General features: G+C 38.6%; 2 protein-coding genes across 2 annotated transcripts; both read left to right on the plus strand.

Moving 5' to 3' along the window:
• Window positions 1-9,664: 9,664 nt before the first annotated feature.
• On the plus strand, window positions 9,665-11,261 carry LOC127870020 (uncharacterized). Its single transcript, XM_052412682.1, has 2 exons — window positions 9,665-9,857; window positions 11,109-11,261. The coding sequence occupies exons 1-2, from the start codon at window positions 9,675-9,677 to the stop codon at window positions 11,259-11,261; spliced, it is 336 nt and encodes a 111-aa protein (XP_052268642.1). The 5' UTR covers window positions 9,665-9,674.
• A 1,199-nt stretch (window positions 11,262-12,460) lies between these two features.
• On the plus strand, window positions 12,461-14,537 carry LOC127870021 (ATP-dependent DNA helicase RecQ-like). The gene is made up of 3 exons (XM_052412683.1): window positions 12,461-12,466; window positions 12,999-13,165; window positions 13,817-14,537. Exons 1-3 carry the CDS (start codon window positions 12,461-12,463, stop codon window positions 14,535-14,537), a joined length of 894 nt encoding a protein of 297 aa, XP_052268643.1.
• Window positions 14,538-14,627: the final 90 nt, after the last annotated feature.

Below are 14,627 nucleotides of genomic sequence, written 5' to 3' on the forward strand. Positions count from 1 at the left end.
GCTTATTATAAATGAATCTTAATAAATTAACGATTTCAGCTCTTGTTTATAACACAGAAAGGGTGTAAAATTTATGATGAAACAGCGTATATAGCGGACCCTCTCGATATTATTCGGCTTTGCATGCATACTTGAAATAAAATGGGTGTCAAAAACATTCATCGTTTGCTGTTTATTATCAACAAGGTAATTATGTATAATTATTTGAAATGTTATTTACCTTAAATTATCAATTTATTAAAGATTCTTGAAAATCACGGTCCGTGTTACGCGGGTCATTTCGTATTTTGACATCAGGGCATCATGTCCAACTATTGAAAATCAGATTTTTTTTCACCGGGACGATGACGGCTTGGATTTAGACAGGCAGACAGATAGTTTATTCAGACTTAAACAACAGTACATCGTCTTCAACTCAAATATATAAATTATTTTTAGACGAATTGTTAGGTGATTACACATATAGCAGTGATGATTCTAAGAATGTTGCCATGTTTCTTATCCGTGTAATCTAGAGTCCATGGTTTGAGCATTTTTATCGCGGTGTTCAAAAAAAGATATCTCAATAATCTTGTTTATTGATAGATCTGTGGTTTTATTGCCCCTGTGTTCAGCACAAACCAATTATCTCGTTATGATCAGAAACTGTGCCGACCAATACTAAATAACACTATGGTGTCATACGCCACAGCAGGGACCTATACTTGTATATTGGTCCCTAACCACAGGTGGCAATGTCTGGTCAGATTACACTTTTTATGATACCTCCATGTCTTCTCGTGGTATTAGTGGTCATTTCTTGGAGTAATGTAACGCCAAATACTCAATTTTGCGTTTATAAGATATGTAGCGTATTGAAAACATTTATAGTCATCTGCCCATACAGATTGCCATAAACTAAATACTGTATAGATGTCAGCCAGCTAAATCACAATAATTATAAGTGCTTAATACCTATACATGTACATTTTAAACATTTAAAAAATCTAATACTTAACATTTAACGTATTTAGCGGGTACCGGTAAAAAAACTCCGTCATTTCGTAGTCCTATAAAGAGTGTATGGTAGTGTACGGAACAACATAATTAAAAACAGCATTCTCATTTGACCACAACGGGGTTAAATAATCTTTCCGAAAAATACAAATAATACAGAGTTTTAATTTAGAATTCTATATATTTATAACTCTGTTAACTTATAAAGATATTTCAATATACATGCATAGACAGTTTACCGTGATTTTCAGGAATCTTTAAATAATTTTAATTAATTGATAATTTATGGTTAATAACCTTTCATATAATTTTACATAATTACCTTTTTGATAATAAACAACAAACGATGAATGATTTGACACCCATTATATTTGAAGTATGCAAAGCCGAAAAATATCAAGAGGGTCCGCTATACATTTGTATACGCTGTTTCATCATAAAATTAACACCCTTTCTGTGTTATAATCAAGAGCTGAAATCGTAAATTTATTAAGCTTCATTAATACTTGGCTTTATGGATATGTCTCTAGAACAAAATATTTCAATATATTCCATAAAAAATATAATAATCGTGGCAAAGGAAATTCAATGGCCGGTATCTAAACAAAAGCATAATCGCCATCAGTTCGGTTCGTTAGGACCGCGCGCTACTTATTTCCGCCTTCATTCCTTACTTGCTTTCATTTTTAAACCAATTTTTTTTCTATCATATACAGAATTCTATTCTCCTAAGCAAGATGTTATTTTTAAAACTGAACTCCAAATATAAACGCTACAAATCGATATAAAGTACGAACATGTCAACCGTAAATCTAGATTCTAAAACTCCAAAACGGTATGATATTTGCAAAAGTTAAAGTTATAACTCGCCGAGCTGCCAAAATCAGAAGAAAAACTTAATATATATTTATATATCTGATAACTAACTTACGTAAGCTTTCTAATGATATATAATTTGTCAAAATCGGCCTAGAAATGAAACTATAATTTAACAAAATACGCGAGTGGGTACATCAAACGTATAACATCGGCGCTTCGATAAAAGATCGACAGATACGACACGGTCACGTGACTGAGACACAACAAGATATTTGGCGTAACGGTCCCGTTTCATATCCGTGTAATCTAGAGTCCGTGGTGTGACCTACAGCATGTATTTGCTGATTGTGCAAATAAACTGAAACTGCAACCATCATACTGAAATTACTCTTTCACACTGTATGCGAGTCCGGGAAACCCTTTCTTCTTCTGATACAGCACTCCTTCTCAATAGAAGAGTTTTTGCTGGTGCCTGTTGGTTAAGGGGTGAACTACACAAAGGTTTCCCAGATACGGACTACTAAATTCATGCTTGACACAGGCCCAGATCTGGAATGATCGAATCCATTGATCTGGTTTGCCTTTGATAGTGCGGATTAGAGAATCTTAAACATCCCACACTCGATCGGATGAGAGAATTTACTGGGCTTTCGTAAAGTTTTGAACTTTTGAAAAAAAGTCGTTGGAACATCGTTAGTTGTGATAAACATAACTGTCTTCGTCCTACGTCCGGCGACAGTTATGAATCCAAAAGGTCTTTTCAATGGAGCAAGTGCCGGAGTGAATCACACCGGCATGATTTTAAGACTTGTAGTGTTTTCACGGTTAGCTCTTTGGGGTTCTTTCACAACAACTACCGCAATTACTAGCAACGACAAGATACTAAACTACTCACATGGGCATCAACTGGAATGCTCGTCAGGATGCACCAAACGTCCTCGTCGTCGTCGAGGGAACTCGTCGGCTATACTCGTCGGTTGCACGTCACAAAATGGCACTATACATGTACTTCTGGGAATACACCTCCAGGCAAATACGTACTTAAACACACAGTCACCGGCTTACATACACATATACTTCTGGGAATACACTTCCAGGGAAATGCCTGTCATTTACACAATCACAGGCAACTCACAGACTCACATACACAGTCACAGACTCACTTATATCTTCTGGGAATGGCCTTCCTGGTAAATACGTGTTGAACACACATAAAATACAATATAATACAATATAATACAATATAATCTATACTCAGGCTCACAATTACTCACTCAGGCTCACAATTACTCCAAGCAATACTCAGCTTGGGAAAATACGTCTACTCGCATCAGTCACCCGTGCATAAGAGACCGTACAAACTCGTGCTGCCCAGCATTCACTATCCCCATTTGTCGCTGGTTCCAAATCACGAGGTATGTGCGCATTTTGTAGACCGGGCACCGGCACAACACTCCTCCCACTTTTCTCCTTTTGGGACGACGCCACACAGCGAAGGAATCATACCGGCGCAACCGATGAAGTAATAGTGCCCCTTGCGTAAGCACCTTGACCTAACACCTCAAAGTTAGGTCTGCATGCCGGCCTCTCTCTTGGCGCAACGCCTGCCATAGACCACAACTAAAGTTAATGCATCTCCATTAAATGACCATTTGTGTTTAGCACCTTCGCACAAATATGAACGCATATGAGCCATAATCTTTGTTAATAAAGAGTTAAAAATAAAAGTTCACAATAAGGTCCGGTAACTCTTGCTCCTTTTCTTGTCTGCACAATAATTGGACAAGTGTACCCACCTTCCAACCTATTTTCACAAATTTTAAGAAATAAAATAACTGCATACAAATACATCTCCTCGCAGCCCAGATGAGAAGGCCTACGCCCTCTGCATGTGACTGCATAATATACAATAAAAATCCTCTTGGTTATATTAAAATAAAAATCACAAGAAATTTAACTTTCTAAGGTAATAAAAATCCTCTTGGTTATATTAAAATAAAAAACACAAGAAATGTAACTTTCTAAGGTACTACAAATGCGTTAAAATAATATCTAAGTGACAAAAAGGTTAAAAATATAAGAATAAAAATAATCTTATTTTTGTCCAAATAATACATATAATTGCTTTTAATTTTATATAGAGAACGTACATTTTGCAACATAATCATTGACATTATATGGAGGAAAAGACCTACGGTCGCACCCAAGGCAGAAGAGATAAAGACTCAAATGGGACCATGATCCCCCTCCCGCAGGCACAGGAGTGCCAGCGCATAGCGGGGTACATACAGACCGCTGCATTCTAGCGGTTAGTGACCAATATGTTTCTTGCATAAGAAAATTTCCATCACATTAGTTAATTAAAAAAACAGTATTGTCGGCTATCGACTGACAATTGCTTAATCAAGAAAAAAACATTCTTGTTGGCTTTCGTCCAACAAGTACAGTCACTTATGTATTAGAATGTGGTGATCACACTGAGAAATAATGTACTTTACAAAAATAAAAACAAAATAAAAGTGTACATGCACCGGGAAACAACTCCGGCAAATCAAAAAATTAAAATGACGCTACGAGACAGTTGCCGTCAAGCACGGTCACACACAAATTTAAAAAGACGTGCAAATATTGTTTAAAAGAACAACTCCGGGAAATACCACTTCCGGACAACAGTATTGAGTGTAACAGTGGTCGTCAAGCACTGTCACCTATAAAAAACAAAGTCATGCGACAAAATTCTGCGACATTGCTCGGCATATGGTTGGTACAAAATAAATTCATTTATAGAAAATTACGGAAATACATGACATGATACAGCAATGACGAAGTGATTGAAGTTAGATCGACTCACAAATCTTAACATGGAAGGATAAAAGGTGACGGAGGTGCCAAGACTGGGATATTGCAGGGGAAACCGGGTTTCTATTCACCATCTGCGTAGTTACCACATCCGATGGTGCGGTGTGACAGCGGTCGTCCGACAATGTCCGACAATGTCACAGCCGACCATAAGGAAAAACAAAACAACATACTTCACGGAAAATAATCAAACACATCCGTGACTGTGCAAAGCACTTCTTAGCGCAGTAATACAAAAATTACAGGAAGTTAAGCGCGGACGGCACAAGATAATTTGGGACGACACTTTATGTCTATTCATTAAACCCCCATTTCGCAGAGCACTGCTCAGATTAATTTCAATTTTATAGTTCCAACAATATTGCAATAAAAGACTGGGCTTAAACTGAGACAATAGGACATATATATTCAAAACAATCTAATCAAACTAATCAAAATGTTTAAGAGAACTATTACTTTTATACACCGCGTACTTCATGTAATATTCATAACAACAGCTTTTACTACTACTACTACTACTACTACTACTACTACTACTACTACTACTACTACTACTTCTGCTACTACTACTACTACTACCACTACTACTACCACTACCACTACTACTACTACTACTACTACTACTACTACTACTACTACTACTACTACTACTACTACTACCACTACCACTACTACTGCTGCTGCTTTTAGTGTTACTACAAGAGTATACCATTAATTTCACATGCTTATTATTATCGAAATGTTTAAGAGAACTATTACTTTTATACTCCGCGTACACCGTAATACATTACCGCGAATAGAATGTCACTGCAACTTTACTGTATTTTTTTTTTTTAATTGGGGGTCTTTTGTATTTTGCATTGTTTTCCTAGTTTTACTAACAATTAACCTCGCCATTTACAATTTTAGGCGGTACAGATTTTGGAAGTTAGACGCTCTGGTGGTCGCCAACCTAATTTCCACCGCTGAGACCGCTCCCAGCGGCGAGAACTAGAGGGTCGCCACCCTTTGGAACCACGCCTAACAAGTCTTCGAACACCACCTTCCCAGCTGTCATCTGGGGTAACTCGGCATCCGCATGCGCCGCCCTCACGGCGGTCACACGCGGCATCTTCTGTCGCCCGTCTGACAGGGACTGGCCTTCCGGTGGCCGGAGTAGTTTCAGCAGCTTTTCGTTGGGCTATTTTGGCCCCCACCTGGTCGGCCCTGTCGGTCGCCATGCTTTTAGCCGCCTCCGCAGACTGAACCGCAACGCGCTGCAAGCGAAATTCATCATCGCACACAGGATCTCCATGGTCTCCTTCAGTGCTCTCGCCAATGACCATCCTTGGATCACTGACGACATCTGGCACTGTGGGCAGCACCAAGGGAACTGCATCGTGCACGTCCTTGGCATGGTGCACCTTCATGCAGAACTGGGAAACCGGACCTAGCTGGTTTACATGATCCACTTCCGGTTGGCCCAACTGCTTAGTCGTCGCAGCTACCACAACGGGCTCCTTCTCCTTATGGTTGGGCAAGGACATGGCATGGAAATGTCCCCAGTTGGAACCATATCTGCCGCGATACGATCCCTCAGGGCGGACTTTTGAATTTTGGTTCCGATGCCCACGTAAACCTCCGCCACCCGCACCCGCAGGATACATAACCTGGCGTTGGTCGTTGTACCACCGGTTCCGGACCTTCCCTGGGTAGGGGCACTCCACAGGGTATTCGGCATAGCCTTTTTTATTTCGAAATGGCTTACCCGGTTGTCGGACAAAGGGATCAACGGCCGAACTTCCAAAAGAGTTTGACAATCTCTCCACAGCATCCAGCAACTTCTCGACCACCTGAGTCAATTTGTCGACCGCCGACACACTGACCTCATCCGCAGTGGTTGCTTTCTTCACCTCGTGAACCCACCTTGACTCTTCTTGCTCAGTCTCCTGGGTATACCTCGGAGCCGCGGCGCAAGCCGACTGAACATGGCTATATATCTTCATCATGTTCATCGCATCTCCCATAGATGTTGGTAACTGCAGACTAACATGCTTGCCGGCCTCCTCGTCAATCAAACCGTGACAAAACTTCGTCACTGCCTGTTCAGCGGCGTATGCATAGGGCAGATCACGAAACGCCGCTGTTGCCAGCTTCAGCGCCCGATCTGACCAATTGTCTAGGGACTCGCCTACTTCCTGATGGGCAACGTTGAAACGGCCCTGCGCGGTGGCGGTAAGCTCCCTGGCGCCAAAACGTTCCTGCAGTCGCTGCATTAGCTCTGCGTAAGGTACCGTCCCTCTCCCTTCTGTAAGCAACGCATAGAAATCGACCGCCTTTCCTGTCAAACACCAACCAAGGCAATCGGCGCATTCTGCGTCAGACCAATCTTGCACCCTTGCGTAGCGCTCAAACTTGCTCTGAAAAACAAACCAATTGCTCTGCCCATCATATAGCAGGCTCTTAGGCAATTTTGTCAGAACATCCCGATCTTTCTGTGTCGGGGGAATACTTGGGCCAGGAGGGTTGCTTGGTCCGGGCAAATTATTGAAAACCGGTGCATTGCTGGGTATGGGAATAGTGATGGTAGATGGAATTGGGACAGGTAGACCATCCGGGGCAAGAGGGCCCTTTGAGGCACGATGGGATCCCGTAGGCCCATTGTCCCTACTTTGGGGCAAACCTAACAAAGGGGGCGGGGCGGGGACGCTTGATGCGACATTAAACGGTTTCGGTATGCTTGTCATCATATTGTCCGGCTGTAACAATAGACGCTTTGGGAACAAAGGCTTTGCAATCTGGGGAAGAAAATCGTCCCATTGAGCTACGTCCGCCTCAAGAGCCGAAATTTGGGCTTCTAGTTGGGCCCTCTCGTGATCCTGACTTACCGACTCCTTCTCGAGCACAGACATATCTATCCACCTTTCGTGTGGGTCCATGGGCCTATTTGCGATTGACCGCCCCATTCCACCCTCCCCAACATGTTCCGCCCCATCCCCATACCCCAGGGCTTCTCTAAATAATGCGGGGTTAGTACTAAAATCCAACATGGTCATGTCACCAAAGGTCAGCGGCCGCCCTATAATTGCCTCTAAAGTATGTGGTAACAAATTTCCCGTATTTTCCCGTATCAAAACAATGGCCTGTGCCAGTTGTCTGCCCACACCCAGAATATTGCATAATCTAGTGGGAGTGTCGTAGTTCACTCGAATTTTTCTGGGTACTACCAGTAAAAATGGTGGGGTATATCCACTTCCCATATCCATTGTTAATTTAGAACTTTACAAGTAAATATGAAAAAGTTAAATTAATAAACAACCTAAAATAAATGGGCTGAGAAATTCTGAAATAAAAACTTTTGTATCTACTGGTAGACAATTAAAATTTAATTGCCCAACAACAACCAATTAACAAAATCGCTATCACTGTTGTTGCTATCAATAATCAATAAAAACTGAAAGTAAGAAACACGTCGCTTTAACTTAACGTTAAGCACCAATTTCCCGGGACCCAGTTTACATTCGCAATAACACTGCTATAAAAAAAATTGCCAAGGACAAAACTCGTGCGTGTAAACTTCTATTTCCTCGGACTTTAGTTACCGATATATCAGCAATTTACACTGCTATATACAACAGTCAACCAAACACGTTTTTCATGAACTGCTGCGCACAGAATACGCGCCAACTAATCACGGGAAAATTGCCAAATAAAAAAAACACGTGGCCATCCGTTGATTACACAAGCAATTAAACTGTAACAAACAGCATTGGAAAATCACTTTTTTTAAGAAATATTTCACCAACTGATAACATGGCCGGCGAATGCCAACAATGGAAAAAAACTACGATGCCGTCTGTTTGTTACACACTTCTTAAAATAGACGAACACTGAGTTCAACAAGTTAACAACAGAAATCACGTTTGATGAAACGAACAGTTTCTATAGACTTTAAATTAAATTTGATCCGTCGATTGAAAATAAATTATGCGATGCCGATTGATTTTGCAACTAGCCTAACCGTTAAACACAATTTTCACTTTGTCCCCCGTTGGGCGCCATTGTAGTGTTTTCACGGTTAGCTCTTTGGGGTTCTTTCACAACAACTACAGCAATTACTAGCAACGACAAGATACTAAACTACTCACATGGGCATCAACTGGAATGCTCGTCAGGATGCACCAAACGTCCTCGTCGTCGTCGAGGGAACTCGTCGGCTATACTCGTCGGTTGCACGTCACAAAATGGCACTATACATGTACTTCTGGGAATACACCTCCAGGCAAATACGTACTTAAACACACAGTCACCGGCTTACATACACATATACTTCTGGGAATACACTTCCAGGGAAATGCCTGTCATTTACACAATCACAGGCAACTCACAGACTCACATACACAGTCACAGACTCACTTATATCTTCTGGGAATGGCCTTCCAGGTAAATACGTGTTGAACACACATAAAATACAATATAATACAATATAATACAATATAATCTATACTCAGGCTCACAATTACTCACTCAGGCTCACAATTACTCCAAGCAATACTCAGCTTGGGAAAATACGTCTTCTCGCATCAGTCACCCGTGCATAAGAGACCGTACAAACTCGTGCTGCCCAGCATGCACTATCCCGATTTGTCGCTGGTTCCCAATCACGAGGTATGTGCGCATTTTGTAGACCGGGCACCGGCACAACAGACTAATCTTACAGTGTAGAGCATTAAACTTGAACTATTTGAGGACAAAAAAGAATTTCCAGTTCATACGAGTAAAAATTTCTAATAAAACATACCAATTAAAGCGTTATTTCCACTTTTTCCAAAACCAACATAAGGATCAGAGTGATTTCGCCTAGATCGTCCGCCATCTTGAAACAAAACGTTGGAATTTCCGGTTTGACCTTATTTGCATAAGTTTTTGGCAGCCAATCAGAAAATAGGTCAGAAACCCATTTTCATATATGGAAATCGTATCTATATATGGAAATCGTAGTATTTTTCAATAAAGCCAACATGGCGGCCTACGTAAATGCGATCGAGAGAGTAAAAGAAAAATACGGTTTAAATGTTACCCTGAAGCCACAGCAGACTGATATCATCTCGTACTTATTAGATGGATGCGATGTTTTTGGATTGCTACCAACTGGATTCGGAAAATCAATGACTTACATCTTTGTACCATTGATTTTAGACGAGGTTAGTTCTTCCCCCACCCCTTCCATTATGATTGCAAATCACGTAGATGTAAACTATAATGCTGCAAACAAATTCATAATAGAAGAAGCGGTCACAAGAAAGATGCCGACTTGGCATGCTTTTGTTTGTTTACCGATTCAAAGAATTAGCTCTTTTTACGAAGGCTAAACTAAAAGGCAATAGGGACTTACAAATATAAATAAAGTAATCTGCTGAAATGTGCTACAAGTCAAACATAAACAGGATTTTAGTTTGCTGTAGACCTCTCTCAGGGCCCTCGTTTTTCTGTTTTTGGGGCCGAAATTCGGCCCCATTTCCTTTTTAAAATAGTATACTGTGTTCCCCTATTTCAGCCAAATATTCCCCCCCTCAAAAAAAGAAAAAAAAAAAAAAAAAAAAAACCCATTTTTTTACTTTGATACCTATGATGCCAGCTGATATCATGCTTTTAACCTTCGATTAAATGTTTTTTTGTAAATTACATTAAATTATAGCAATTTTAAGTGTTGAATGGTTGGTAAAAAGATCTTCTAAAATTCCCCTTTACGCCCAAAACAACGCAAAATTTCCCCCTCTAAGGGCCCCGGCCCCAGTCCCCCAAAGTGTAGCAAGGGCCCTGTCTCTATAAGTTATTCTGATAAAAGATGCTCACATTGAGCAATTTCTTCTTTTATCTCAATGGTTTCTACCCAACCAAATCAATGATTATGTCTTCATATTCTTATATAATCAAATTAATGTGTTGGGTGTCACCTATTTGAATTATGGACAGTTTTATCATTTGTTGAAGAGTAGATGAATTAATTGCAGCACATGACTTTCACTATTTCATAAAAAGAAGCAACATCTTAGGAAATGCTGGTTTGTTTATTATTTCAAATGCAAGAAGAATGAAACAAACAGAGAATTTCATTATCTTGAGTAAAATTGTTTTATGTTTGTTGTCTAAAACAAAAGCATTAGTATCTAGGGGGAAACAATTAAATATAATCTGATATTACAAATTTTCTCAGCTCATTGGATTCTATAGAAAAAGATGTAACTTCATCATCAGAGTAGACTTAGATGAAAAAAAACTGAGTAACATTTGAGTGGTAACACCACACACATAAAAAAGGGTGGGGGAAATCATTTCCACAGCCATTGTCAGTAATGAATATATAAACATTTTTATTTCAAGCAGATTCCACTGGAAACTCAGAAGTAGATATTACAATTTGAAACTCACTGGCTCCTTTAACATATTTTCAGCTGAAAGGAGAAAGAGATGTGTGGCATACATCTCTTGTCATCTCTCCTTTGAAGGCATTGATGGCTGATCAGGTTGAATATCTGAAGAGTCACAACATTCCTGCTGCATCCCTCTCCAATGAAACAGAAATTAAAGGTAAAACTGAAACATAAGTATCATTGAGAAGGGGGATAGGGCTAGCTTTGTATAAAACCCTAGATAGAATTGATGAAGCTCTGATAAGAACCAGTTGCACAATGAAATATTGTTTAATATGTCATGTTTTAGATAATGAATCTTCAGAAAAATATCCATGAGCTGGTTAAATTGAAACACATATCTGTCTGTGTGACATATGTTTGTAATACGAAAATAGTCTATCTGTTCCAAGCTTTTACTTATTAACCTTTCCATCCAAGCAACATAAACCACCCTACAGAAATTTAAAAAGAAGTGTGGCATATGAAAAAATGCTTATGAGCCCGTTGTCATTTGTATGTTTACTACCCAACCCCAATGTTTTTGCCATGTCTGTTTGCCTTTTGGTTGGTAGGTTTACCTTTTGGTTGTTTTTTTGTCAAACCTGCGTACCTTTTCCTGATAGCAACTTCCCATGTAGCATGCATATGTATCTCATAGAGCAGCACATTTTTAGGGTTGACAGGTCAATGTCATCATTCATGGTTTCAAGGTCAAACATATAATATCATTTAAGGTATACCATACATTTTTAACCATATACTTCATATTTCTAATGCATATGTATCTCATAGAGGTACTAATTTTGATGGGTAAAGGGTACAGGTCTTTCTTCGAGGTCAACTGTCAAGTTTGTGTCCAACTTTAACATTAGCCATATCAATTCATTATTGACATGTCTGATAGTAACTTGATATTTTGTATGCATATGTATCTCATGGAGCTGGACATTTTTATGGGTGACAGGTCATGGTCATCCTTCAATGTCAAAGATCAATGGGGATTTAGTGTTTCTAACACACGTCTTTCTTTACAATCTTAAAATATTTCTTTTACAATCTTAAAATACTTTGTCACACACTTTTTGGACTGCAGATGCTTTAAGGTTGTCTGCTTTAGAAATTCAAAAGTTAACTTATTTTCTAACAGCTACAATAATTGGAACATTTTATTTCAGATATAAGAGGGGGAAGGTTCAGTGTTCTATTTGCCTCGCCAGAAGCAGCAACTTTAGCCAAATGGATGAAAATAATAAAGGAAGATTTGAAATCAAGAATCTGTGTTTTGGTGTTTGACGAAGCACATTGTATTTCAACATGGTAATTATTTTACAGTAAATTTTTAGCTCACCTGAATACATAAATTTCTCAAGTTGAGATATTGTGATACCAAGATGTCGGTTCGTCCATGCATGTGTTCAAAATTTAGCTTGTGCAGGTTATAGAGACTATATCTTTACACAAATTATCATAAAACTTTAATCAGAATGTGAGTCTTATGACAAGTTTGACCATTTCGAAAATGGTTTACCTCCGGTCCAAAAAAAGGTCATATGGTATTAAAAAGAAAATAGTGGCTACATTTTCTCATGCAGATGCTTTTACTATGAAAATCTAAAAGGATATTGTTTTGTAATGGATATAACCATTTGTGCTTTTGATAAGAATTCAATTGATGTGCTTGTGATTTTATTATTTAACTCTTTTCCAAACAACCTACTTGCAACTATGTAGAAGTAGGTATTTTACCACAATTCAATACACATTGCAATAGATGCCATTGTTTGATAGGATAGTTAAAGTTTTGAGAAAAATAGTTATCACTCATTCTGAGTAAGTTAATCCACTATTTATCACAAGGCGTACCTACAACTTATTACAGCACTTGTTTGTTCAATGAATTATCCTTTATCTGTATTATGCCATTTTCAGGGGACTGGATTTCAGACCTGCCTACAGAGAAGTATCTGTAGTGCAAAGTATTACAAACCAAACCTGGTTTTGACTGCCACAGCCACCAAAAGCATACAGAGAAACATTTACGAACACTTGGGTTTCAAAGTGGAGGAAACTAAAGTGGTTGCTGCTCTTCCTGATAGGTATAGTTTTACAAAATTCTTGATATTTGGTCCACAGAATATACAGTATGCAGGAGTATACTATTTAACCTTTACTGCATATAAACAGGCTGTAAGCAACATGAAAATTACCAAAATCCTGTTTGACATACATTTAAGATAATGTGACCATTTGTTTTTCTGTATTACGAATTTTTAAGCAGATGAATTAAAACGTCAAATGATTTCTTTATTAATTGTTTTTCTCTTATGAAAATAAAGTTTAAAACAAGGAATTTGCTGATTGCAAGGAAAACAGATTGTTGTCTCTAAGTTTAGAAGTATTTCTGCTTAAAAGTCTTCTTGGGAGTACTGTGTACTTTGTTTTCCCATCTTTTCAATTAGTTTAACCCGTTTAACCCATTACCAAACAGGAATAGGATTTAACAGGTTTGTAGCAGACGACTCTTGAAATAATTGTAATGAATGGAGAAATTGCTCATCATGAGCAATTTCTCCATTTATCACAATGATTTCTACCAAACCAAAGCAATTTTGTCATATTTCATGACAATGTTTATTGTCGTCTGCAACCTCTTTCAATTTTGGAGTCCAAAATGTGTCATTTGGAAAAGGGTTAAACACAATAAGACATACTAAACTTCTTATATAAATTTTCTTTCTGATTTTCAGGCCAAACATATTTTTGGATATGAGAGCAAGTACCGACAAATATGAGAATGAACTTGCCTGGGTACTAAATCACCTGATCAGCGATGTCAAACAGAAAAAAATAATAATTTATGTAAGATCTATAAACATCTGTTACAACCTGTATTTATGGATTGTTTCAGAAATGAAACATCATTTTTTTGTGAATGACTCTCCTTCTTTACAAAACAGACGTGTTGAGATGTTCCATGCTAACACCGATAAGGACAGTAAAGATAGAATAATGGAACAATTTATTAAGGAAGATGGCAATATTCAGGTGCTTATTTCAACTGTTGCCTTTGGAATGGGCATCAACATTCCAGATGTCAGCATAGTGGTGCATTGGGGTTTGCCTGCAACATCACTAAGCTATTGGCAAGAGGTTGGTCGCTGTGCCAGAGATGGCAGAAAAGGCTATGCGGTTTGTTATGGCTTCAAGAGAAGTATTTCCAAATGTGAGGAAGAGGAAATGAAAGAATGTATTAAACTGGAAAATTGTTTAAGGTTTGCAGTTTTAGCACAGTTCCAACTTGATGGCATGCCAGAGCAATTTCTGCAGGCTTTAAAGATTACAAAATACTGTATCAATGGATGTCAACACTGCAGTTGTAGTAAATGCCAGTGCTGTACAGTCTGTTGTAGTCTCTGTACATGTGAAGGAAAAATAGATGGCCCTCTGAATGCGTTCCTCATTTCTTAATCTTTATTATACAGCTCATTTAAAACAGACCAGCATTATATCATCTTTTTTAAAAGTGATCATGGCATCTTAAATTGATATTATTTTATA

The sequence above is a fragment of the Dreissena polymorpha genome, chromosome 2 (genome assembly GCF_020536995.1).
Source record: "Dreissena polymorpha isolate Duluth1 chromosome 2, UMN_Dpol_1.0, whole genome shotgun sequence".
Lineage (NCBI taxonomy): Eukaryota > Metazoa > Mollusca > Bivalvia > Myida > Dreissenidae > Dreissena > Dreissena polymorpha.